This window comes from Colias philodice, chromosome 22, assembly GCF_061535455.1.
Source record: "Colias philodice isolate Cphi_HAF_F1 chromosome 22, ilColPhil1 Martin Lab GWU primary, whole genome shotgun sequence".
NCBI lineage: Eukaryota > Metazoa > Arthropoda > Insecta > Lepidoptera > Pieridae > Colias > Colias philodice.
This window is the reverse complement of record NC_143107.1, coordinates 5,962,255-5,989,535: the sequence shown is the minus strand read 5'-3', so window position 1 is coordinate 5,989,535 and position 27,281 is coordinate 5,962,255. Positions and strand designations below refer to the sequence as shown.

Here is a 27,281-nt window from a genome sequence, read left to right as displayed (position 1 = left end):
GATCCTGAAAATCTTTTGTCCAATAAGTAAAACAAAATTTAAATACGAACTACTACCAGGAAAGCATAAAGTTCAGAAGCTTGCAACGCGAACTCGATCTTTCCTATAGTTTACAAATAACGAAAGGTCATCGTACTATCATACATCTAGGTACCAGGAGAACATAACATACAGAAGTTCTAATATTCAAGTGAAAAACCAGCAAACGCTTTCACTACGCTAGAAGTCACAGCGTTGGACATTCAAAGTTCCTCCACGCTATGTTAGTTGGACAAACTTAACTGCACAAACAATCTGTGCAGATAAAGTTTGTCGAGCATTATTTGCGAATTTCACTAGCCAGGATTGCTTGAGCAAATTCTTATTAAATGTATGTGATATTTGTTTGTAAAAGTTAGAAATTGTTGTTTTCTGTTCCTTGGGACAGATGCTTTGTACGTCTGTTTCAATGTTTGAGTTTTTCAAGCCATAGATTTATTTATATAAGAGGGACTCTGAAAGCAGAGGCTTTTTATGTCTTCATTTATCACTAGATATATTCAGGAGATAATCACTGTATTGACAATCTCTGTACCAAAGGGACTATCACTTATTTTAGGTATCATCTGAAAGCGATCATTGTTCCTAAATAGGGGGGATTTATCTTCTGTGTCCTGCCAGACAGAAAGTTGTTATGTGTATGAACCCAGGTTTCGTATACATAAAGGTCATTTTTAAGTTCATTAAAAAGGTTAAATAATTTATGTTTATAGTAAAGATCTGGACCTTAAATAGGTCGTATTATTGATATTAAGCTCGTTTTTTTCTAATTGAGAATTGTAAAGGCGTTTTCTTCTGTAACAATTATGCACAACAACAAAATATTGTAAATAATTTATCTAAATATTGTATAATAATATATTTCATTTCCTTCATACATCTACAAATCCAGACTCATTTCGATTAGGTTTTGTAAAATAGTAGTTGTATATTTTGTATTTTTACAACCGAAGATTTATAAGTTTAAGTGTAGGTATGTTTGTAAAAATTAACTGTAAATTGTAATATAAAATTTCAACAATATATTCCATGGAAGGAATTTCTTTATGCCTATATTAATCTTACATTGTAATAAAGTGATAACAATAACAAGGAAATAAAACATTTCATTGCATTCTGTCTTTTATTTTACACCTATAGTTATAACATTTTTAAAAATATCTATTGCATTTTTTTAAACTTGAAACTGCTGAACTTATTTTGATGAGTGTGGGTTAGAGTTGAAAGTTATTATTTGTTATAAATTATGTACTTATGTATTATTGGTTCCACGAATTTTAATAGAAGATTTTCAGCATGCCTCTATGGCCATTTGGAGTATACCTACAAAGGTAAGTAAAATCCATACTAATATTATAAATGCGAAAGTAACTCTGTCTGTCTGTCTGTTACTCAATCACGCCTTAACTACTGAACCAATTTGTATGAAATTTGGAATAGAGATATTTTGATACCCGAGAAAGGACATAGGCTACTTTTTACCCCGGGACATAGGATAGGTTTTATCCCGGAAATCCCACGGGAACGGAAAATATGCGGGTTTTTCTTTGAAAACGCGGGTGAAGCCGCGGGCGGAAAGCTAGTAATTAAATAATATTCGCTCCATACCAAGATAAACACGTAAGTCGTCAATAATAAAATAAGGTACATAATAGTTTTTATAAAGTTTTCGCAAATAATGTGTACGTACGGCGATGTTTCCTGGTGTTTTTTCTTTTTACACGTAAAATATCCATAACAATAAAAACATTTTAAATAAACTCCTTGTTTTTACGTGCAACGTAAAAATAGTAGTTTATTTTGAAGCGTTGTAATTTAACGAACAAAAGATCCTCCTACAGTAGGGCTGCCACTAAAAGATTCCAAATTTGAGAACTATAATAATTTAACCAGAAAACTTCGTCCAGCAAAGTTTGCATTTCATTGTCTTGGTAAAGTAATTGTACTTAAATTTTCATTTTAGCAAGTTATGAATGTATTCTTTAAAATGACTTTAAACTAGATTTGCTTATAAAGTTAAGAATAGCTTTATGGTGGTGAGAGTTTGAATCTTTATAATGTTTTGAAGCAAATTATTTGTGGAACAATTGTTGCAAACTAACTTGCATAATACAACAATAATAGCAATATTTTATTAAAGCATTAAAATAATATATTAATAATTTAATTGAGTGACAGCCCTGAATAAAATGATTATTTCGCACACTCTGTTAATTTGCCGCTCGATTTAAAGAGTGAAGTAATGTTTTTCTACGCTAGTGCACCTGTCTCTATATGGAAGCTTTTTATGTCAGACCTTTTTATTCCCAGTACTGATCGATCTACTTTGGTAAGTTTATTTTTACTTATAAGGTTCATATCCTATCCTATCCTACTAATATTATAAATGCGAAAGTTTATGAGGATGGATGTATGTGTATGTTTCTCTTTCACGCAAATACTACTGAATCGATTATAATGAAATTTAGCAGATATATAGAGGGTAACTTGCATTAACACATAGGAGAGGTTTTATACCGGAAATTCCACGGAAACGGAACTATGCGGGTTTTTCTTTAAAAAAGCGGGCGAAGCCGCGGGCGGGAAGCTAGTATATTATAATGCGATAGCAATGATGGGAATTGTCTGCAAAATTATCGAATATTATTTTCGCGGTTCGTTTGAAGACATAACTATTTTAATTGGGTCATCTGAGCTTGTCCAACAAATCCCATTATAATTGTAAATTTTTGAGGATGAAAGAATGTTTAATGTGTACATTATTTTGATAAAACTCGTAGGGTTCAGCCTGCGTTTGCAATGTAAGCGAAAAAAATGTAATTATTTACGACATCACATTAGAAACCTCAAAAATAACAGTACTTCTCTACTATTTAATGGATGTTATCTAATATATATATTATATATTTATATAATTTATATATCATATATCATATATATATTATAAAGGCGAAAGTATGTAAGGATGTATGGATGTATGGATGTTTGTTACTCTTTCACGTAAAAACTACTGAACCGATTACAATGAAATTTAGCACATATATAGAGGGTAACTTGGATTAACACATAGGATAGGTTTTATCCCGGAAATCCCACGGGAACGGGAACTATGCAGGTTTTCCTTTGAAACGCGGGTGAAGCCGCGGGCGGAAATCTAGTAATACATATAAACCTTCCTCTTGAATTACTCTATCTATTAAAAAACCGCATCAAAATCCGTTGCGTAGTTTCAAAGATTTAAGCGTACAAAGGGACATAGGGACAGAGAAAGCGACTTTGTTTTATACTATGTAGTGATTAAGGTTTAGACTAAGCGAGCGAAGTCACGGGCGGAAAGCTAGTGATATAATATTTAGCTAGGCACAATTTCTTCTGCTTCGCGAAACATAGTTAGCCAGCAAAGGAGGCTCGATTATCAATTTATTTTATGATATGTATTTCCGTTGCGCCCTTTGATCGAGTTAAATGTCATTTCGCTTCCACATGGGTACGATATTATTAAATTATATCAGATTATGGAATTGAGATTCCATTTTTTGATGCGAAATAAATTAGTTTCTCTGCTGCCTGGGAGACAGTTTCTGTACAGAATGGCATAGGTAGCAATGTCGTGATTATTAATTAGCTAAACCTTTTCTTCAATTTAGTTAATTAGTTTTATTAATTCATTAGACCGCAGTTACCCTTTCTTCAATTTAAATCTGTTTTAATTGATTACAAATCCGATAAAGCGGTTGAATGTTCCTGTGTGAAAGAGTACCAACATGCATCCATTTATGCTTAAGGGGTTAATTTTTGAAACTTTTTAATTACTTGTGTCTGTTTAAAAATTGCATTCAAATATGTGCGTTCATAGAGCCTTGAAAGCTTTAAAAACAGACAAGCAGTCGTTCACATTTATAATTTTACTAGCGATTCGCCCCGGCTTCGCCCGTGGTACATATTTCGCAATAAAAGGTAGCCTATGTTCTTTCTCAGGGTCTAAAGATAATCTGTGCCAAAGTTCATCAAAATCGGTCCAGTAGTTTATGCGTGAAAACCATACATACATACATACATACAAACCTTTCCTCTTTATAATATTAGTATAGATAATATTAATATAATTTGTTTAAAAACCGATTTAACAATAACTTGACACAATGCATACAACTTGTTTAATCGAAAGTAAATATGATATTAGGTATTTCGTGTAAACATTATTAGAAACAGCATACCTACTCTATTCTTTGTGTAAACAAGGTTCATATTTCAGTATTAAAATAATACGATATATCTGGCTACGTATTTAAACTGTATTAGGTATATTATTAATAACCACTAGATATAAATGCAATTAATAAAATGTTCATAATTATAGATTGAAATAGGAACGATATTGTTAACATTCTTGTTATTGGTAAATCTTTTCTTGTGTAAAAATCCATGAGTACTTATATTAGTACTAGTTAATACTACTTATTGATTCAAATTAATATTGCTTTTAACAAATTATTTCTCTAATTTAAATTACTTTCGCTTCTTTTTAGCTCGAGTTACGTAGTAAAATTTATTACGGTAGTTCAAAACAGTATGTTCACAATTTTTTTCTGCACCGAATGTGGTACCTAGCCATGTATTAATATACTATAATTTCCTCTTTTTATAAACGTATATACTATGCGGTAAATTTCACCATAATAATATACTAAATAAAGCTTAAAACAAAGGCTAGACCGTATTTTCAGCTTAACTCTTGGGCACTTTACATAGCTTTTAGAATTTACTAAATTATTTTGTTAGCCTGGTGCATCAACAATTTAAAGTCTCATGAAATACTAGGTCTCGGCCCGTGGCTTCGTCCGCTTTATCAAAAATATAATAATTTATATACTTAAACCTTCCTCTTGAATCACTCTATCTTTATGAAAAACCCCATCAAAATCTGTTCCCTAATTTTATAGAATATACAGACACATAGACGGCGGAGAGCGGCTTTGTTTTATACTATGTTAATCGTCAAATAATAATTTATGTATTATCCCTTGAAGTACTAATTTCTTTGCGAGCAGCCTAAGCTAAGTTAAAGCATGTCGTTAAAGCATTCGTAAAAAGGAGAAAAATTCAATACTAAACAGTGCTATAATAATAATAGAAATCTGAAGGCTTTGAAGTACAAATTTTAACATTCACAAAGACTTGTTTTCAAAACAAAACAACTCGTAAACAAGAATTGAGTAAAAGACCTAAACAAAGATTATTATTAAGAAACTTAGTACTGAAGTATTTCATCCAATTTGCCTATTATATTGAACTAGTTGTGCCCCACGGTTTTATTCGCATTCCTCCACTCGTAGCGCTATGATATAAACTAAACCTTCCTCGATAAATGGGCTATCTAACACTGAAATATTGTTTAAATGGGACCAGTAGTTACTGAAATTAGCGCGTTCAAGCAAACAAAGAAACAAAATAAATTCTTCAGCTTTTTATATTAGTAGATGTTTATATTTACTACGTAGATAATAAATTTCAATCATAAATAGAATCTGGAATACCCATACTAGATGAAAAACTTAAAGAAAACATCCGATAATGTATCAAATCAGGGTGAAGGAAATTGGATTTATTATTATGTTATCCTTCGATAGATTGAAAGGTAACATCGAGAGGATTACGTGTAGTTAATAATGTGTTTTGTTAGGTTAAAAGCACAGCTCAAATTGTAGAAGTTGTTCAGCACAAATTGTAGAATAAAATACACGAATTATTCGGTCATGTGGTGGATTTTAGTATGCTTTAGGATAAATGAGCTGTCAACTGAAACTGTATTTTACATCTATTTCAATCAGTCTTTAACTTTCTTAAGGATCCCACTATATTGATTCGTTTCTGTTGTTTGTTTAATTGTAGTTTGCTTTTTTTTAGGTTTTTGACAATAATACCATGTTTAGTTTTTGTTGTATTAACTACTAACTTTCGGTCCGCGACTTCGTCCTTATCCTAAGTCCTTTTTCTATATTTGCACCCAAATTTTATTCAATTCGGTGCAGTGGTATAGACGTGAAGAAGCAAAAGATAGACAGACAGATAAACCTACTTTCACATTCATAATATCATAATAGTAGAGAAGTAAGGATAAGCTTATCAATATGCTAAGGACATGTTTCTCAGCTCATGTGTAGAAATGGAACGAAAGAAGATATTTCATGAATAATGTATCGAAATATCTGAGATGATATTATTGCATTAAATCCAATTAAAATAAATTGTTGGTGTCTTATGATATAAAAACTAGATTTCCGTCCGCGGCTTCGCCCGCGTTTGCAAAGGAAAACCCGCATAGTTCCCGTTCCCGTGGGATTTCCGGGATAAAAACTATCCTATGTGTTAATCCAAGTTACCCTCTATATGTGTGCTAAATTTCATTGTAATCGGTTCAGTAGTTTTTACGTTAAAGAGTAACAAACATCCATACATCCATACATCCTTACAAACTTTCGCCTTTATAATATATATTAGATATTAGATATTAGATGAATCGCAAAATCATAATCATAATTGTATTATTTTTACTAACATAATTTTTAAGTTATTAATTGTTACTAACAAAATGAGTCCTTTTGAATAAAGGAATGAAATGTGTTGATAAGCGCATAACTCGAGAACAGCTAAACAGATTTCGTTAATTATTTTTTTATAATATTCCTTGAAGCACTAGGATGGTTCTTATGGATAGAAAACGTAAACAAGTACCGCAATTATTAAAAAAGAAGGATTTTTTGCAAGTGGTATGTATGTATACCCGGCGCGGCCTAAGATGATCACTATGACACTGACAGTTATTGTCAAGAGACAAACTTGTAATGGCGTCACCATTAAATTAGAAACGTATTGGAGGCGTCTAAAAATGGCATTTATTAATTTTTACGTAGCTTTATGCCATTACAATGATATTCCGTTGGAATTATAACAATTCTTAACATTTACGAGAAATTATATCAATCTGACTTTACGTTTACGTCCTTCAAAACTTACATCGTTGGCATTTATCGACTAGTGCGGAAAGTATCGATAAACAAATTTCGATAATGAAAACGAGTTCACATTTTTTCCATGCTTAAGCTATAGTTTATTCTCTATTGAATGGAACAGAAGATCGCAGCATAATTAATTAATTAATTACCGTTCGCGTTAATTTACTTACCTATGATAATATAAGTTTTTTAGAAAAATTAAATGGGGGATTCCATTTTCATGATAAAATAATATACACTGTGTTAAGAGCGCATATTCTATTTAACGCAAGTCAAAAACTCCGCGATCTATTACGATAGATCGCGGCTTGCGCTATCCTTTTACTATGAACAGCATAGGTCCACAGGAGAGCGCCGAGCAACATGTCCTCTCTCTGGAAAGGCTCGCTGCCGACTGATTTTAATCGGGTCGCGCGCAGTGTTTTATAGTACTTTAAAAAAAATTGTAGAAAAATAATAGAGGTACCTTAGTTGATTTTTTAAATTTTATCTTATAAGTAAGACATTCTTTTATTGCAATATGTATAAATTATATTCAATAAAGTCAAATATCTTGGTGAAAATAATCATTTTGTCGACTATAATTTCTAAAAAAATTCACATTGTTCGGATTTTAATTTCGTAAGTTAGGAGTCCAAAATAAAAAAATCTTTTAACTAACTACTTTAATAAGGATTTTTGCAGTTAGTTAAAAATAATTGTGTGTTAGATCTGTCAGCAATTTCAGATATTTTTAGCTTCGAAATTGACACTAAAAGTGAAATCAAGTAATCATCGGCTCAGTTATCTTGATGGTATTCAGAAATACTGTATTATTTGAAAAAATCTCTTAACTAACTACATACACAATAAAATTTCCTAAAATTATTAGTAATTCATATGTTTGTAAGATAAGTGGTTGATGGACAATCTGGTTTGAAAAATCACATATTTGAGCTAAACAGCGCACGGACCGCGTACACGGCCTTAAACGGGTTAAAGATTACGAGAAAATGATAAGGTGCATTTTTATGTTTTGGAAAACTTTCGTTTTACTTACCGTTTCGTTTACATAATAGACGTTAAAAATTCATTTTATAATATTTGTAAAAACATGTTTACCGACGTGGCTGAATGCAAACCACGCCTTAGCCTATAAAATAGTAAAGTATCGACACGATCCATCATACGAGCAATCACTAAGACGAACTGTCATAGGGATCATCGCCGCGCCGGGATTAAATACTTATTGCTAAAATAAAACCTTTTCGATAAACAAAAAGAAAACAAAATTTCAATTTATTGGCAATGTCATCAAAGACTTCCAATTATATAAATAATAAATTAAAAGACTGTGTTGAAAATGGGACCAAAAGGTTCTGAACCATATGTTATCCCAAGCCATTGTGAATTTCAAAGCATTAAGGGCATACCACAATTGGAGCTGCTTGAAAAGGAATTAGCCAAGAAGGGTTTGAAAGACCCTTGGATGAGGTATAGGAACTATTATGTGCCCTATTATTCAAGGTTTTAATTAATTACCCAAATTTGACAAAAAAGATCTAAATCCTACTACTATTATACCTAAAGGCGAAAGTTTGTATGGATGTTTGTTACTCTTTCACGTAAAAACTACTGAATGGATTTGAATGAAACTTTACCACAATATAGCTTTTACATCAGAATAACACATAGGATAGGTTTTATCCCGGAAATCCTACGGAACGGGAACTATGCGGGTTTTCCTTTGAAAACGCGGGCGAAGCCGCGGGCGGAAATATAGTTTTCATGAATAAACGTAGCTTTTAATGGTCTTTATGTTCCATGGAATAATGCAAAGATGTAATAAGTACTTATAGCCATCTTTAAAATTTAGTTTATAACAATGATCTAGTCTTTTTTATAAGTACCATAAATGTATGACAAATGTATCAACAAGATACATTTCAACAAAACAGAGAATCAATCTTTTATATATAAAAATGAATCGCAAAATGTGTTGGTAAGCGCATAACTCGAGAACGGCTGAACCGATTTCGATAATTCTTTTTTTATTATATTCCTTGAAGTACGAGGATGGTTCTTATGTAGAGAAAACGTAAACATGTACCACGGGCTAAGCCGGGGCGGACCGCTAGTAGTAAATAAATAAATATTTCAGGACAATTTTCACACACGGCACGATCTGATCCCATACTAAGCTTTCGCTTGTGTTATGGAAACCAGATGGCTGATAAACATACATATATAATTTTAAACACATACTTATATAGATAATTAACACCCAAACACCCACAGCAAACATCTATGTTCATCACACAAATATTTACCCCGGGTGGGAATCGAACCCACGACCTCTGGCTTGGAAGGCAGAGGCACTACCAACCACGCCAACCGGTCAGTCAATAGTAATTGTAAACATTTTTTGAATTGTATTTTTCACAATAAAAGTCTATCAATACATTTTCATAGAAGTCTACTTAAGGTAGGTAAGGTAGTATTCAAGCTATTTAAAGGAAGTTATAAAACATCTCAGGCAGGTAAGCAAATAGTAGAGCAATTAAAAGTTACCCAAGGGAACTAGAATTTAATTGAAAATCCAAGGTTTGCAAACATCTAAAAATAGAGTAAAAAAAACCGGTCAACTTTCGTTTAGATTCTTACAAGGGTTCCGTAATTTTGTAAAATCGTTATAAATTTTTAATAAGCTAACATTTACTTTTATTTTTTTTTCTTAACAAACAAACAAACTTCTAACAGGCTTAATTCTATTATTAGAGCTGTATGTTCGTTTATTTTTACTAATTTTGTAGAGTTTATGAAATATGTAGGTAAATATAATGTTTTGCACTACTGCATAGAAATATATTATTTGTGCAATTACTTATTAATATTAATAATTAAATATTGACACTATAAATATAACAGTTCTTTAAATAAATATGTAAGCAGATAGAATACCACCTGCCTTCATATTTGTTATCCGATCACTTCTAATTTCATGATCCAATATTGTCATATATTTGATAAGTGTAATTTAATATTATTGAGACATTCTTGAGAGAAATACGAACAATCGGCGGTTAATCAAAGCCGTATTAGATTAAATATTCGAAATTATTGTACATAGTACTAGGCTGTTCGCCCCGGCTCCGCTTCGGTTGCAATTTTTCAAAACTTTAACGCAAAAGACTATATCAATTAATTTTCATGGTTTTAAGCTACCTTCCCAATAAGTTTCAGCCAAATCAGTTTAGCCGATACTAAAATGACTTTACTTTATATAATACTAGCTGTCCGCCCGCGGCTTCGCCCGCTGTGTCTAAAACCTTATAAAGTATACACTAAAACCTTCCTTTTGAATTACTCTATCTATTAAAATAACCGCATCAAAATTCGTTGCGTAGTTTTAAAAATTTAAGGATACATAGGGACAGCAAAGCGACTTTGTTTTAGTAGTAATATAGGTAATAATTAGATAATTTCCTACAGGAATGAAATCTGGCGGCATCATCCAGGTTTTGGTACTAAAATGAACAGAGCGGCCAAGCTATTCTTCCGAGGTCTTCCTTTGGGTTTAGGGCTTACTATAATAACAGTGGCTTTAGAAAAATTTGCGGGTGGTGGAGCGCATGGCGGTCATGAAGAACATTAGAATGTATTTGAGAAAGGTTCTGAATTAAACTTTATTGAGAATTTGTTGTTTTATTTCTAAATTGTAATGTAATACCAGAATATTAGTTACTAGCGGTCCGCCCCGGCTTCGCTCGTGGTACCTCCGTCTCCATTTCATAATCGTACCTCGAGGCGCTCCGAAGGATATCATCCTTTTATTGTGGATATCCCCAATATTCGAACTCGCCGCTTCGAGTCTTCCTTCATCATAAAAACAGCTAAGCAATGGAATTCACTCCCTAACACCATTTTTCCTAAACAATACAACTTGGACCTCTTCAAAGCCAGGGTGAATAGGCTCCTTCTAGGCAGACGTGCAACCAAGTAGGCCACATCACCGCTTCCCATCAGGTGGGATTGTGGCCAAACCTCTGCCTATTGTTAATAAAAAAAAAAAAAAAAACCTACATTTTTACGTTTTTTTTTCGAACCATCCTCGTACTTCAAGGAATAGATTCCGCAGCGCACGCGATGACAGAATTTTTATTAAGGAATTTTTTGCACCTTGGGTTACATTATTGCATTTTTGGTAAGGATCTCTAATTTTTTTGAAAATGCAATATAGCCTATGTTGCTCAGTGAAGATGCAGCTTTCTAATAGTGAAAGAATTTTTGAAATCGGTCCAGTAGTTTATGCGTGAAAACCATACATACATACATACATACATAATTACAAACCTTTCTTTATAATATTAGTACCTATAGATTGTTGAATCAGATTAGAGAATGAAACTTTTTGGTGAAACTAGAATTTACTCTTTACTTTCTCTAAACTTTGGATAACTTCACCTTTTTAGTGAGGATTTGATTTAATTTTTAGGAAACTATGCTTTAACATCTATATCAATTAAATTTCAAATTAAAAATTATAAAAGCAGTTCAGTAGTTATACATACAAAAGTTACTTATAGCTTCAAGCATCGTGCTAAAGCGATGTCTTGTTTCTATGTGTAACTTCATGTTCGTACGAGAAAAGCAGAAACATTTTTTTTTTATTTAAGATATAATTATTTTTCTGATATTTTTTCTCTGATAAATTTAATAATATTTCTGAAGAAGAAATTTTTATAAAATCATTCCACATAGCATTATCTAAGTAAATTTTCTCAGTTAAAAGAAATGTGAACATTTACATACGAATCTTGTTCCACTAATTGGTAACTCCATACCTAAAGAACATCTGTCAGGCTCGACTAAGCAAGAGAAACATAATTCTAAATCAAAAGGAACTTCATAATAAAAGGCTGCTATTTTTCAGCGCGGAATAAATTCCGAAATGTCTTATTGCTCTTAACGTTTAACTAAGTCCGACTGTTCTAGAAAGAAATTGAGTCGAACGAGCAAATTTTATTCAAATTGTTACTTACAATCGTGAAATTTCATCAATCACGAATAAAGCGGTACAAGAAAGCGATCCGGTTTTGTTGTTTGATAATGTTCCTTTTGTTGTTGGGATAAGGTAGGGTTTTGAGTGGGTATAGTGAGGTCTATGTCTATTCAGAGAGCAGACCTCAAGACCCATCCAACCTAATAGACAGCCATCACGCAAACACAATTGAAAGCTTTGTTCTTGGCATTGTTTGCAAAATAAGTTAAACGTATATAATTATGGTTGGTGTTGTTTATTAGCTATAAAGGGTTTTAAATTTAGACCTTATTAGAAGGCAAAATGGGAGATAGAAAATGGCGGAAAGTATTATGTTTATTATTTATTTATTTAACACTTTATTGTGCAAAAAACAAAATATACATAAAGGTTACAAAAATAAGATTAAAAAGCACAAAAGGCGGCCTATCACTATGCAGTGATCTTTGCCAGGCAACCACGGGGAGAAAGGCAAAGAAGCGCAAAATGTTGTCAGAAAAAATAAAAACATATTTTTAGAATAGGGTAGAAATAATAAGAGAATACAATAAAATATATACACATTTTATACAGTACATGATATACAGGGTGTACCAAAAAGTAGTGATGAACGGAAGCTGAGAGGTAGAGGACCTAGAGGGCTATCCGAATCACCCCCATGTATGTTATGCGATTTTTCGTATTTTCGGAGTTATGACGTTTTTTTCAATTTTTCACCTATCGCCGAGTACGATGATATTTTCACTCATGCTGACGTCAATGATTGCGGAATATGCTTGATTTTTTTTGTGTGCTAAGCTGAAAGATAGGCCAATTCAGTATAGTAACATTTACTATCGTTAGATCTTTGAATGGAATAAAAAAAGAATTAAATGGCAAGAAAGATAAAATTACCCAGTATGTTCACCACTTCAAGGGCCCGTAAATAAATAAAATCACATAAAAAAAGTTTTCCATTTGACTTTTAAAAACTTGCTCTATCTATCAAATAGCTACCCTGAAAATTTCATTTAATTATTCAGAAGGCTTCAATCGAAAAATTTAAATCTAAATGTGGTAAGTGCAAAAATTGAATTAACATGATGATCATTAAAACCAATAAATAGGTGTTTAATTACCAGAAATTTTTAAAATAACCCCGCTGTTGCTCAATGCAAGTGCGACATCACCGTAAAAAGTTGTCTTTTAAATGTCTGAATGCCCTTTTATCATTTTTAATGGTTTCTTCTGCTACTATGAATTTCCGGGTTATTTCGTCCAAATTGTGGCAGTCTCTCGTCTTTGTAGTATCCCCACGGAAAAAAATCAATAGGATTTATGTCCGGGGACCGTGCAGGCCAGGCTAAAGGGCAAAGATACCCTGAAAGATGGATTGGTCGTTGCAGCCTGCGCATGCGCCGGTGACGCCTGCCTTAAAGCCGGCCAGGCTTTCCACGGTCCCTCGACCTAAACCCCATTGATTTGTTTCAATGGGAATACTAAAAAGACCTCGGCTACTTGAGAGAATGCCACAATTTGGACGAAATAACCCGGAAATTCATAGTAGCAGAAAAATACCATTAAAAATGATAAAAGGGCATTCAGACATTTGAAAGACAACTTTTTACGGTGATGTCGCACTTGCATTGAGCAACAGCGGGGTTATTTTAAAAATTTCTGGTAATTAAACACCTATTTATTGGTTTTAATGATCATTATGTTAATTCAATTTTTGCATTTACCACATTTAGATTTAAATTTTTCGATTGAAGCCTTCTGAATAATTAAATGAAATTTTCAGGGTAGCTATCTGATAGATAGAGCAAGTTTTTAAAAGTCAAATGGAAAACTTTTTTTATGTGATTTTATTTTTTTACGGGCCCTTGAAGTGGTGAACATACTGGGTAATTTTATCTTTCTTGCCATTTAATCCTTTTTTTTATTCCATTCAAAGATCTAACGATAGTAAATGTTGCTATACTGAATTGGCCTATCTTTCAGCTTAGCACACAAAAAAAATCAAGCATCTTCCGCAACCATTGACGTCAGCATGAGTGAAAATATCATCGTACTCGGCGATAGGTGAAAAATTGAAAAAAACGTCATAACTCCGAAAATACGAAAAATCGCATAACATACATGGGGGTGATTCGGATAGCCCTCTAGGTCCTCTACCTCTCAGCTTCCGTTCATCACTACTTTTTGGTACACCCTGTATACGTATATACGTAAAAATGTTTATTGTTTGTATAAAGCGAATTTTTCAAATCGGACCAGTAGTTCCCAAGATTAGCGCGTTAAAACAAACAAACAAACTCTTCAGCTCTATAATATTACTATAGATTGTTTCAAATTGGATTGGTATAAAGTATATGAATCTAGGCATCATTTTTGCTTAATTTATTTATTATAGAAACGAAGATATAATATTATACTACAGGAGACAAAAAAGTGAAGTCCCATGTCCCCTAGTGGGGTAAGGGGCAGATGCATTATGCATCTGTTTCACTGATCGATTTTCTTTAGGGACAAGTAGGTGATCAGCCTTCTGTGTCCTACCAGACCGAGACATTTTTTTTTCTTCGTCTCCACCGGGAATCGAACCCAGGACCCCTCGGTGCTACGCTCACGCGTCAACCACTGTACCAAGGAGGCAGTCACAGGAGACAAGAGGTCTAAGTATGATCAATGGGACAAAAGAGTAACAAGCACGCACACATCCTCACAAACTTTCGCATTTATAATAGATACTAGCTTTCCACCCGCAGCTTCGCCCGCGCAGTCAAAGAAAAACCCGCATAGTTCCCGTTCCCGTGGGATTTCCGGGATAAAACCTATCCTATTTCCCGGGATAAAAAGTAGCCTATGTCCTTTCTCGGATATCAAAATATGTCTATATCAAATTTCATGCAAATTGGTTCAGTAGTTAAGGCGTAATTGAGTAACAGACAGATAGACAGAGTTACTTATAATATTAGTATGGATTAGTAGGATAGGATAGGATTATTACAAGATACAATATTATGTATACTCTAAATCCACTATATTCCTTAACTTTCTACGATAAAGTAAAACCATATGACATTCGTCCACATAAAACAACGAACCAATAAATAGCAGCAATACAAACTTTGCTAGCTCAGTTACATATCGTTGAAAACACGAACAATGGTTAAATATCAGCAAGCATTTACCCTTACCACGAGTTCGCAATCGAATCTTGCGTTAACTGCATTTGTTAGCGAGTACAAAATTCAAAATTCATTTGGTCATTGCTTCAACACGTGGACTTAACTGCAATAGTATCTAGATAGTATCAGTCATCATTTTTCATGGTAAGTACCGATTAATTATTGTAGAAAACGTTACGTGAATCGCTATAGTGTCAAGATTTTAATAGGTTTTTTTTAGTTACCATACCGGTCCATACTACCGAAATAAGTATTTTAAGTGACCGAGAGACGCTGTTATAATTTTCCATACAATCTTTTTACGCAGTCGCTAGCCAGTAACATCACTGTAAATTGATGGTAGTATAATAATAGGCGTACTGTACGCCGTAGATTTAGTCTTTAAGTAAGAAAGCTATCGAAATCTTACTCCCAGCGTCTTGTAGCGTATTCTATAGATAATCGGTACCATGACACCTAATTTGAAAGACTCTCGAGAAATACTGTGTCAATAATTGTAGTTTACTATCGAATACAGTAAACGCAAGATTATCTAACTAACGCTAGCCCCATGGTAAGGGATGGAGATTAGAGAAACGGCCTGATATGCGAGATTAGTTGCTAAGTCTCTGTACATTTCATGAAGGTTTTACTCAAAGCGAAAGATTTCGTTATTCACGTTTAATGAAATTTATTGTTAATTCCTGTTCTCGTTTTCAATGGCGGGAGTGTTGAATACACGGAAAATTAAATTGTTTATAACTAGTTATTATTGCTAGAGGGTTAAAATTGTTAGTTATATTCTCACAAGTTCTAATTAATAGTATCGTATTGTATGATAATGCAAATTATCTTAATTTATTGTATGCTGAAATTTTTGAAAGTTTTTGCTTCTTATTGAGGCAATGGTGTACCTTTCAAATGTATTAGGTTTTCGTCCAAGTGGGATGGAGTGACAAAATGTAAAGTGCACTTATATTATACATACTAGGTTTCCGCCCGCGGCTTCGCCCGCGCAGTCCAAGAAAAACCCGCACAGTTCCCGTTCCCGTGGGATTTCCGGGATTGCGTCATTTTCCCGGGATAAAATACTTTTTATCCCGGGAAAATTATCCCGCATACATGCATGTCCTTTCTCGGGTATCAAAATATCTCCATACCAAATTTCATGAAAATTGGTTCAATAAATATTAATATTAATATAGTATGGATTGTTTATATGTATATTGTATCTATTGCGTATATAAACGTACTGACGTTTGTCGGTACTAACAATTAAAATGCGAGAGTATCTATCAAATAAAAAAAATTGGTTGTCTGTAAAGTCGGTTTACTGACGATAGTTGAACGTGACAACGTCCGATTGTGCTTCTTTGTCGCTCGTTCCGCGCTCTCGCTTGCACTTCAAGCCTTACATGGAACGCCTCAGAGTGAGGTAACGCCGCATGAGTCATGTTTTTTCGTGCGTGCAGCCGGCTCAATCGAATTATAAGACGTTGGCACGTCAAAAATTGTAATGATGAAATATAGTATAAACTTTTTGAAATTAATGTATGGGGATTCACACTCATATTAATTATTACAAATGAAATAATAAACACATACTCGTAGTAAGTAAGTATTAATAGATCTATATGAGTATTAAATATCATTAACAACATCTTATTCAAATAGGCTATTTGACAGTATAAAAAATAAATTACTTTTTTGTGTAATCCATATATATACAGGGTGTCCCAAAAAGTAGTGATGAACGGAAGCTGGGAGGTAGAGGACCTAAAGGGCTATCCGAATCACCCCCATGTATGTTATGCGATTTTTCGTATTTTCGGAGTTATGACGTTTTTTTCAATTTTTCACCTATCGCCGAGTACGGTGATATTTTCACTCATGGTGACGTCAATTATTGCGGAAGGTGCTTGATTTTTTTTGTGTGCTAAGCTGAAAGATAGGCCAATTCAGTATGGTAACATTTACTATCGTTAGATCTTTGAATGGAATAAAAAAAAGAATTAAAATGCCAAGAAAGATAAAATTACCCAGTATGTTCTCCACTTCAAGGGCCCGTAAAAAAATAAAATCACATAAAAAAAGTTTTCCATTTGGCTTTTAAAAACTTGCTCTATCTATCAGGTAGCTACCCTGAAAATTTCATTTTATTATTCAGAAGGCTTCAATCGAAAAATTGAAATCTAAATGAGGTAAGTGCAAAAATTGAATTAACATGATGATTAATAAAAACAAATTAAAACCAATAACAAGGTGTTTAATTACCAGAAATTTTTAAAATGACCCCGCTATTGCTCAGTGCAAGTGCGACATCACCGTAAAAAGTTGTCTTTTAAATGTCTGAATGCCCTTTTATCATTTTTAATGGTTTCTTCTGCTACTATGAATTTCCAGGTTATTTCGTTCAAATTGTGGCAGTCTCTCGTCTTTGTAGTATCCCCACGGAAAAAAATCAATAGGGTTTATGTCCGGGGACCGTCGAGGCCAGGCTAAAGGGCAAAGATACCCTGAAAGATGGATTGGTCGTTGCAGCCTGCGCATGCGCTGGTGACGCCTGCCTTAAAGCCTGGCCTGCACGGTCCCTCGACCTAAACCCCATTGATTTGTTTCAATGGGGATACTAAAAAGACCTCGGCTACTTGAGAGAATGCTACAATTTGGACGAAATAACCCGGAAATTCATAGTAGCAGAAGAAACCATTAAAAATGATAAAAGGGCATTCAGACATTTAAAAGACAACTTTTTACGGTGATGTCGCACTTGCATTGAGCAACAGCGGGGTTATTTTAAAAATTTCTGGTAATTAAACACCTATTTATGGGTTTTAATTTGGTTTTAATGATCATCATGTTAATAAAATTTTTGCACTTACCACATTTAGATTTCAATTTTTCGATTGAAGCCTTCTGAATAATAAAATGAAATTTTTAGGGTAGCTACCTGATAGATAGAGCGAGTTTTTAAAAGCCAAATGGAAAACTTTTTTTATGTGATTTTATTTTTTTATGGGCCCTTGAAGTTGTGAACATACTGGGTAATTTTATCTTTCTTGGCATTTAATTCTTTTTTTATTCCATTCGAAGATCTAACGATAGTAAATGTTACCATACTGAATTGGCCTATCTTTCAGCTTACCACACAAAAAAAAATCAAGCATCTAGCGCAATAAGTCACGTCACCATAAATAAAAATCTCATCGTACTCAGCGATAGATGAAAAATTGAAAAAAATGTCATAACTCCGAAAATACGAAAAATCGCATAACATACATGGGGGTGATTCGGATAGCTCTCTAGGTCCTCTACCTCCCAGCTTCCGTTCATCACTACTTTTTGGGACACCCTGTATATAAGGTTTTTGAAGCGATTTAAATTAATAAATGATATAAATAATAACTTATTTATTTATAAATCGTCGAGAAAAAACATCATATTTTTTAAAATGACCACGTGACCGAAAACATCCATGATTGGCTGCATCTGCCATGACGTCACAGCGGCGTAAATAACAAGAGATCCCAACGTATAATTACGTCGTTGCTGAATTTCGCTTTTGGTTTTGTTTCTTGTATAACTTATTTCTTGTGATTCAAGGTGTCTGTAATCAGTTTTGTTCTTTATGTGTTATTTTTGTTTCTCATGGAACCTAATTTCGAAAAAGCAGACAGTAGAAATCTACCTAAAGTGGACGCTATAATTAGGAAATAATATTGTAATACTGTGCTATAATGGTTGGCATGTTCTTTAAAAACAACCAAGATTTTTACGCTCCTCAATTGAGAAATGTGAAAACAGCTACGTAAGTTAATATTTCAATCGTCATTCATTACCTTTTTAGTTAATTGTACCTACAAACATGAATCACAATAGCACAATAATTATGAAGTATACATTTTTTAGATTAAGTCCTTTATTTTTCATTTCAGCCATCCAGTTTATAGGATTGACGTGTGTGTATTGATTATTTTCAATATCAATACAAACACGTCATAATCAATTTTTATATATCATTATCTTACCTCAAGCAGGTAAGTAATGAGACGATTTATACTATGTATTGCAAATAAAATAAACTGCCTACTAAGTATTCAACACCATACTTACATCGAAGTGGTCTTCACAAAAAAATATAACTGTTTTAATTGATATACATATCTAATATCACTTGGATTTCTGCGAGCTAACTGCAACCACTTTCTACGCATTTTTATATCTTTTGGAGATAAATAGTTTGTCAGGGGTTTTAATAGTCGTATTTCTGCATCCAGGAACTACACACCACCTATAAGAACTCATTTTCTGGTATTTAAACAGATTAACTTAATTATACTATAATTAAAACAAAAACGAACAATAAGTACTAGGAGCAAGTTGATGTTTACGCCGCTGTGACGTCACCATGGTCGCGAGACGCCATATTCTTCAAAATTGTGTTTTGGCGGCGTATTTGAATATCATGTTTTTATTTTCCATTTTCTCAATGAATAACTACAAAAAATTAAGAAACATGTGTTTTGTGTGCTCTATAAACGTATCTTAATAATTTGAGACAGTTTTCAAAACCTTGTCAAATAGCCTATTATTGATATTAATAAAATGGTTTAATTGAAATTCTCTATTTGCTTGTTTATATTTAACGTTCAATTCATTACATTTACATCCTAAATACTCAAAGCAAAGCTTGTTTTAAATATTTACAGCTTTGTTCATAGCTGTGGATATAATTAATTTAAACTGATATTTTGAAGGAAACCATTGAAATAATTACATTGGAACTAAATGACCTGGAGTCGAGTAAAATGTATAAAAATGTGTTAAAATTTTTGAAGTGGAAGTTCTTTACGCGCGTTGAGAGTAAAATTTCAAGGTCGCGTCATGGCAATACCGTCACGTCATAAGTACGGAGTAAGGCGATTTTGCCAAAGAAGTTTCACTTTTGCTTTTGCGTGTGCTCGGCCCACACTTTTTTTCTATTTTTTATTGACAATAGTGAAGCGTTTGACTACGATCTCGCCTGATGAAAATGGAGTGCCTAGAAGGTACCTACATGTTCGTTCTTCTCTTGTGACCCCCAGATTGTCCTCCAATAAATATTAACTATATAAACTAATTTGTGCTATTTTAGTGACTTTTCTTCCAGTAAAGTATTTAAAAGATCTCGATTGACACGATGTGAGTAAAAATAGCTGTGAAATCACTGTTGTAATACGTGACTGAAATTAAAATACCAGTGATTTAACAGAAGCTACTTTCATTCCAATCACGTCAATCAACAATTCTCTTTGGAGACCCAAAAGATCTCATGTTATATAATATAGATTCAGATATCTTAGTAATAAATATAAATTATTGAAGTTTATATTTGGTCATGATTCCAATTTTCTCGCTTATTTTAGTATATTAGATGTTTTATTAGTATCTATTTTTTTTCTTTTGTTCATAACATTACTGGTTGAGTTATTTTAATATAATCGTGTCCATTTAGATACATTTAAAATGTTCACATCAGATAAGTTTTAGAGAGAGATTTTAAGTTTTTCCTTGATATCTTATTAACAAAAATAGTCAGTCCTCAGCTAGCAGATAAATACCTAATTTAACAAAAGAATTGTATTTATACAGGGGAACAAACCCCTTCTTCTTTGAAGTCGGTTAAATATTGATAGCGTCTCCATGTCGTCAATGCAGACATGTGCTCAATGCACATTTAGATTATATCAATTCTGAAATAGCTTTAAATGTTCAATACCAAACACGTGTCTCTTATCAGAATTGCGTATGAGGATTATAATAATAATTATGCCAAGGTATACTCCATTGACCAAGACCATTAATAGGCAAGACTTGAGCAATCTTTTATATTGATTTATGAATGATTAGGCCGCAGTGTACCTGGTCTAGGCAAAGATTATCACTTAATTCTGATGTTTATCTTTATTTTCACCGACTCTTGCTTATATCACAGATAATATATATATAAATCTCTCTTCTTAATATATATTAATCTCGTGTCACAATGTTTGTCCTCGATGGACTCCTAAACCACTTAACCGATTATAATAAAATTCGCACACCATGTGCAGTTCGATCCAACTTGAGAGATAGGATAGTTTAAACATGTAGGTACCACGGGCGAAGCCGGGGCGGACCACTAGTACTATACTAAATACTAGTACTTAGTAATATTATAAATGCGAAAGTTTGTAAGGATGTATGGATGTATATTCCCTCCTCTTTCACGGGAAATCCTGATTTTAATAATTCTTGGCAGTGATGTAGCTTATGTACCAGAATAACGTATAAACTATAGAAATACATGCTGTTGCCCGCAGGTTGCTACTACTACAAAAAGCGAGAATGTAATTTTCAGTCACTCATAACAGCACTTGTTTCATATAATTTAAGATTTATCCATAAGCAGTTCCTTTCAAACTAATAATTTCATATAAAAACAATTTCCAGGATCACATACACATTCAATGGTGAAAGAATTATCGAAATCGATCCACAAGTTCCTGATATAGCGCGTTCAAACAAACAAACTCTTCAGCTTTATATTATTTGTAAAGACTAGTTAACCCGTGCCCACTTTGCCGGACGTCAAACAATGTTTATCGGTTTAACTTCTCAACTGGTAAAGTTTCATAAAAACTTACTTTATTTTTTACCCCTTTAAAAGGCGAACTTCTAGCCCTTTCTTATTTCTTTCCTGCACTATAAAATAAGGCATGGTGTACAATTTTTTGTTGTATATTCTTCTAAGTAGACATTTCTTAAGGTTCGTCGTTAAGTCAGCTTTCTTAAATTGGTGTTGAAACATAAAGATTTACACTATAGGGTTTTTCATTGCTTTCTATTGGCAAAATATTTTTTAAATCGGTTCAACAACCTACAACATCACAAGATCTTGATAATATTAGTAAAGATTGTTTGTGAAGTGTATATAATTTTTATGTAAAAAAAATTGGTTTGATTGTTTGTGAAGTGTATCTGTAAAGTCGGTTTACTGGCGATAGTTAAACGTGACAACGTCCGATTGTGCTTCTTTGTCGGCTCTCTCGCTTGCACTTCAAGCCTACATGGAACGCCTCAGAGCGAGGTAACGCCGCATGAGTCATGTTTTTTTCGTGCGTGCAGCCGGCTCTATCGAATTATAAGACGTTGTCACGTCAAAAAAAATTATAAAAAACCTTAATGCTTTGCTGTTTGCATCACTTTAATACAATTCAGTTTGGATGGGCTTAAAATATTGCCAATATAATATTGAAACAGATAATTACTTGGAAATAAAACAAGAAAATCCTAATCATAGTAAGAACCTGTGCCTTCTAATATTGAAGTTTATAAACCTTTATCGTTGTCCTTTAGGGCAGGCCATTAACTCAATTATATCAACAACTACCGTATCACTTATCATCAAAACCACAACAAGCCCTAAGAATTATCAGATAAATCATCTGCATTTGTAAATAAACATAGCCCTTTATCTGATACTTCAACAATTAACCATATCTGTCAAAATGGTGTGAAGGTCACCCTATCAGGCAGATAGCCAGCCCTTTTGCAATTCACAGGTATAAAATCAGTTTCATTAATTGACAATCTCGTTAGTAAATTAGTAAAATGTTGATGTTAGTGTTTGGTGTTTGCCTTGTCGGGTATTCGGGTAAGTTTGAGTTTGAGTTTGACTGTGCAAAATTTTAGTTAATGGAGTTATAGTTTTGTTATTGTGATGACCAGTGGATAGTTTATGTATGTTGCAATTATCATTAGACATCTGTGAGACTATTCATAAAAATTGATTAATATTAGACAGAAGAGTACATAACTGGACGGAAGACTCTGCGTTTTTCGATACTCTATTCTGTATTTTTTTCTTCAAATAAATAAAAACGCCAAAACTTCGTCCAAAGCATCTACATTCTATAGTTCTAGTATCTTCTACATTCTTTCCATCTTTACAGTAAAATTATGTACCTATCTAATCATTATTGTGGTTGATATGATGCCACAGTGAGCTAAAAATTACACCTGTCCTTGTAAGAGAACCTAATAAATTCGATGTGTAAAATTTCTCGTAATGACAAACATTTAAAATGACACCTATTTTAGTAAGAGAACCTAATGTATACTTTTAAAATTTCCCAGTATCCACACCAGCCATAGAAGATACTAGAATAGTAGGAGGTGAAGATGTTGACATTACTGAGGTGCCGTATCAAGTCTCCTTGATGTTCAGAGGAAGGCATACATGTGGTGGTGCTATTATTTCCAATGATCTTGTGATCACTGCTGCTCATTGTTTGGTTGGGTAAGTTTTAGATAAATCATTATAATCGATTAATAACAGCTATTAATAATCGATTTATATCATATAGTTAGTATCATAAGCATACATAGGGATATAGAGACAGAGAAATCGACTTTGTTTTATACTATTATAATCGTATATAGTGAAATAGGAGTACATTCATATGCCCATTTATTAAAGATAAGTTTTATTATAATATATACGTTTAATTTTAATAAATACCAAAAACTAAAAGTAAAATCATAGTATAATCATCCTATTATGTTCTTTGAGAGAACCGCTTAAACCAAGAAAAGTAAAGAATAAAACTTCATCTCTTAACACAGATTATATCAAACTATTAGTAGATTAGTAGAAGAATGATTATCAAGACTTTCAAGCAAAATTCTGACTCTAACGGTGTTCTTACAGTTCCCTCCCAAGTAATCTTCAAATCCGAGCCGGCTCTTCCTCCAGTCGAACTGGCGGTGAAATCTACCAAGTTGGAGACTACGTATACCACTCTAACTTCACTTATAGTCGGATGGACTGTGACATTGGTGTGCTATGGCTCTCCCAGCCCATAGAGTTCAATGAAAGAGTAGCACCTATAGATTTGTACGAACAGGATGAAGAAATAGAGGATGGTGATGAGACAATTGTTACGGGATGGGGCAATTTAAGGGTAAGTATTGTATCGGAATGTTGAGGTTAGAAGCTTCTGGTAATAATGAATTAATTGAAATATAAGTTGACCACGTTGATATTAAAAGATGTATTCTATACTAGCAGTCCACCCCGGCTTCGCCCGTGGTACATGTTTACGTTTTCTCTACATAAGAACCATCCTCGTACTTCAAGGAATATAATAAAAAAAGAATAAACGAAATCGGTTCAGCCGTTCTGAAGTTATGCGCTTACCAACACATTTTGGGATTCATTTTTATATTATGGAAGATTATCAAATGGCAATTCAGTCAGTTTGATATAAAGTTACCAAGGTATCGTTAGTAATGTATAATAAAAAGGAACTAAAAGTAGTTCATCAGATGAAAATCAACTAGCATTCTCGACTTTCCGGAATTTGTGATTAAAAATGTCTGAATCTAAGGTTATTTTATGTGTTTAAGTCTCGTTTCTTACATGCAAAAATGTTCTCTTCTGATCCAAATGAAAGCATTTAAATAAATTATTTATATCGCTTAAGTTTATTTTGTTCCTTTTTGTTCCAGGAAGGTGGTGGCTCTCCACAAACTCTTCAAATAGTATCTGTACCAACAGTGAGCGAAGGCATGTGCAGCAGGGCGTATTCACCACTATACAGGATCACCAAGTCGATGCTTTGTGCCGGTGTACCTGAAGGTGGAAAGGATGCTTGTCAGGTATGTACAAAAAAAAACGTGAAAAAAATTAAATACCTAATAATAAATTATTTATTTAAGACTAACACAAAAAATCTTATCTAATCGAGTTAAAAAATATCCACATGTATTAGTCTGTCTGTTGACGTATTTATATACGCAAGAGGTAATTCGCTAAAAATGTTTAACCCGGCATTGACTTGATTGATTACATAATCAATCATTTCAATGCCGGGTTAAAAAGCCATCTTTAAAATCAGACAATAAAATTTTGTTACATTTTTAAGTCTTAAATCTAAGGAATTTCCTATTTTACAAACATTGAATTAGCAGACTTTTAGCAGGTTGTAGTGATTAGATTAAAATTGAACTGTATTTTAATTCTATAGATATTTTCTTTTTGTGATCTGATTTCCATTCTTCCTTTTTCATAATTTCGAAGTGTATTTATATAAATTCAAGAGCATTAACAAAGCTTTTGTAATCTATCAGATCCAAGCAGCATAAATATTGAAGCTGGTTTCCAGAAAATTCTTCAAAGATTTAATACCAGCTATTTTAAAAGGTGCAAATAATAAACTCTAGAGCAAAATAATAAGAGCTAGTTTATGTAATGGCAAGTTTTATACACCTCATAATTGAAAACTTCAAGGCAATTTGCATAATTACTTTGTTACTTGAATATTTTTGAGTTTATTTCAATATTTTAGCTCATTTAAATTATGAAGGACTGTTCTATTTAAGGTTATGATATCTTTGGGAATGAATCTTTTTGTTCTATAACTTATGAATAATTATTAATAATTATTATCTTTTATATATAAAAATGAATCGCAAAATGTGTTGGTAAGCGCATAACTCGAGAACGGCTGAACCGATTTCGATAATTCTTTTTTTATTATATTCCTTGAAGTACGAGGATGGTTTTTATGTAGAGAAAACGTAAACATGTACCACGGGCGAAGCCGGGGCGGACCGCTAGTTAATAATAGATATTATGTTCGTATAGTAGGTAACTAGTAGTATTAGCGTTATAACTTGATTATAACTAATTTTCAAAGTCTTATTGAAATGCAAAAGCATATATTGCATAGCTTCTATCGCGGGCCTTGAGCGCGGGGACTGAATTCCGTAACGAAAAAACCTCACGCTCCCCACTCCGACGGACACGGAGGTGTGGCTTGAAGGCATGCTATGCAATAGCTTTACCGCGGCTGTCCCCGAGTGCCACACGTCTTTTTTAATCTAGATGTGATAAAGAAATACTTAAAATACATTTCTTAATATAAAATGCTGAAAAACTTGAAAAGGATACTATAATTCATGTTACAGTCACACCCTTAACCTGGCCGGTAGTTTTATAAAATATCTATAAAGTTTTGTCTTTTGGTGGAAAAGTAATAATAATATGTATCTTCCCAGGGTGACAGCGGCGGCCCCCTCGTCCACGACGGCAAGTTAGCTGGTATCGTCTCCTGGGGCCTCGGGTGTGCAAGACCGAACTACCCAGGGGTCTACGCGAAGGTATCTCACCTAAGGGACTGGATAGACGACCAGGTCACGTACTTGAGACTGAAACATATATTTAGAATTTTTTGAGAGATTTTGTATTTTATATAATAAAGGTTTTGAAAATTTGTTTTGTTTTTTATTTCATGTTCTAAGTACCACATTGATAAAAACACGGGTGAAAAGTTTTACCTGTATCTTTTTTCAATAATTTAGGGGTACACTTTTTGTAAAAATGGCTTATAGGCCAATAAAGGACGAACCTTTCAAATATTTTCCTTTCATCCAAATCGGTGCTATAATTCTGCTGTGGCAGAAGATTTCGCATACTTACATAAAAGTCATTCAATAACAGAATGACCAGCCGCAATAGAGGCTTTGTTTTTGGAAACAGCTAGCCGTAATGTATTACGGTGATTTATACAATGCGACTGCAACTTAATATGTATCAAAACCACTAAAATAATAATCAAAACCACTAATATAAACATGTTTTATTAACACCTAGCCGAGCTAACAGACGCTGTAACTCTGTGAAAGGAACAGTATAAATAGTTGTTCAGTTTTCTGAAATTTTACAATTTTCTGCGCAATTTTCCTTTCATTCCGTAAGAACCTTTTACAAAGTACCTATTAGAAATTTTAAATAAGAAAAGATGAAAAGAATCGAGAAAGTCGCTCTCAAGGTGTTACCAAGTGAAATAAAGATTATTTTTTAAATTCATTTACCGATGTAATCTGTACGTCTTGTATTATAGAGCTGAAGAGTTTGTTTGTTTGAACACGTTAATCTCAGGAACTGTTGATCCAATTTGAAAAATTCTTTCAGTGTTATATTATAACTTATTATCGAGGAAGGCTATAGTCTATATATCATCACGTTAAGAC

General features: G+C 33.2%; 2 protein-coding genes across 2 annotated transcripts; both read left to right on the top strand.

Moving 5' to 3' along the window:
- The first annotated feature begins 8,397 nt into the window (after nt 1-8,397).
- Nucleotides 8,398-10,689, top strand: LOC149478478 (NADH dehydrogenase [ubiquinone] 1 beta subcomplex subunit 3-like). Its single transcript, XM_089709615.1, has 2 exons — nt 8,398-8,528; nt 10,527-10,689. The coding sequence occupies exons 1-2, from the start codon at nt 8,398-8,400 to the stop codon at nt 10,687-10,689; spliced, it is 294 nt and encodes a 97-aa protein (XP_089565741.1).
- Nucleotides 10,690-22,796: 12,107 nt separating this feature from the next.
- On the top strand, nt 22,797-26,522 carry LOC149478477 (vitellin-degrading protease-like). Its single transcript, XM_089709435.1, has 5 exons — nt 22,797-22,899; nt 23,382-23,544; nt 23,956-24,208; nt 24,756-24,905; nt 26,307-26,522. The coding sequence occupies exons 1-5, from the start codon at nt 22,857-22,859 to the stop codon at nt 26,481-26,483; spliced, it is 786 nt and encodes a 261-aa protein (XP_089565561.1). The 5' UTR covers nt 22,797-22,856; the 3' UTR covers nt 26,484-26,522.
- Nucleotides 26,523-27,281: the final 759 nt, after the last annotated feature.

What these genes read in the sequence shown, in the direction of transcription:
- LOC149478478 (XM_089709615.1), top strand. Translation starts at nt 8,398, where the DNA reads ATGGGACCAAAAGGTTCTGAACCATATGTTATCCCAAGCCATTGTGAA. An exon ending in TTGAAAGACCCTTGGATGAG is followed by an intron (nt 8,529 to 10,526) that starts GTATAGGAACTA and finishes AATTTCCTACAG; the next exon opens with GAATGAAATCTGGCGGCATC.
- LOC149478477 (XM_089709435.1), top strand. Translation starts at nt 22,857, where the DNA reads ATGTTGATGTTAGTGTTTGGTGTTTGCCTTGTCGGGTATTCGG. An exon ending in TTGCCTTGTCGGGTATTCGG is followed by an intron (nt 22,900 to 23,381) that starts GTAAGTTTGAGT and finishes AAAATTTCCCAG; the next exon opens with TATCCACACCAGCCATAGAA. An exon ending in CGGGATGGGGCAATTTAAGG is followed by an intron (nt 24,209 to 24,755) that starts GTAAGTATTGTA and finishes TTTTTGTTCCAG; the next exon opens with GAAGGTGGTGGCTCTCCACA.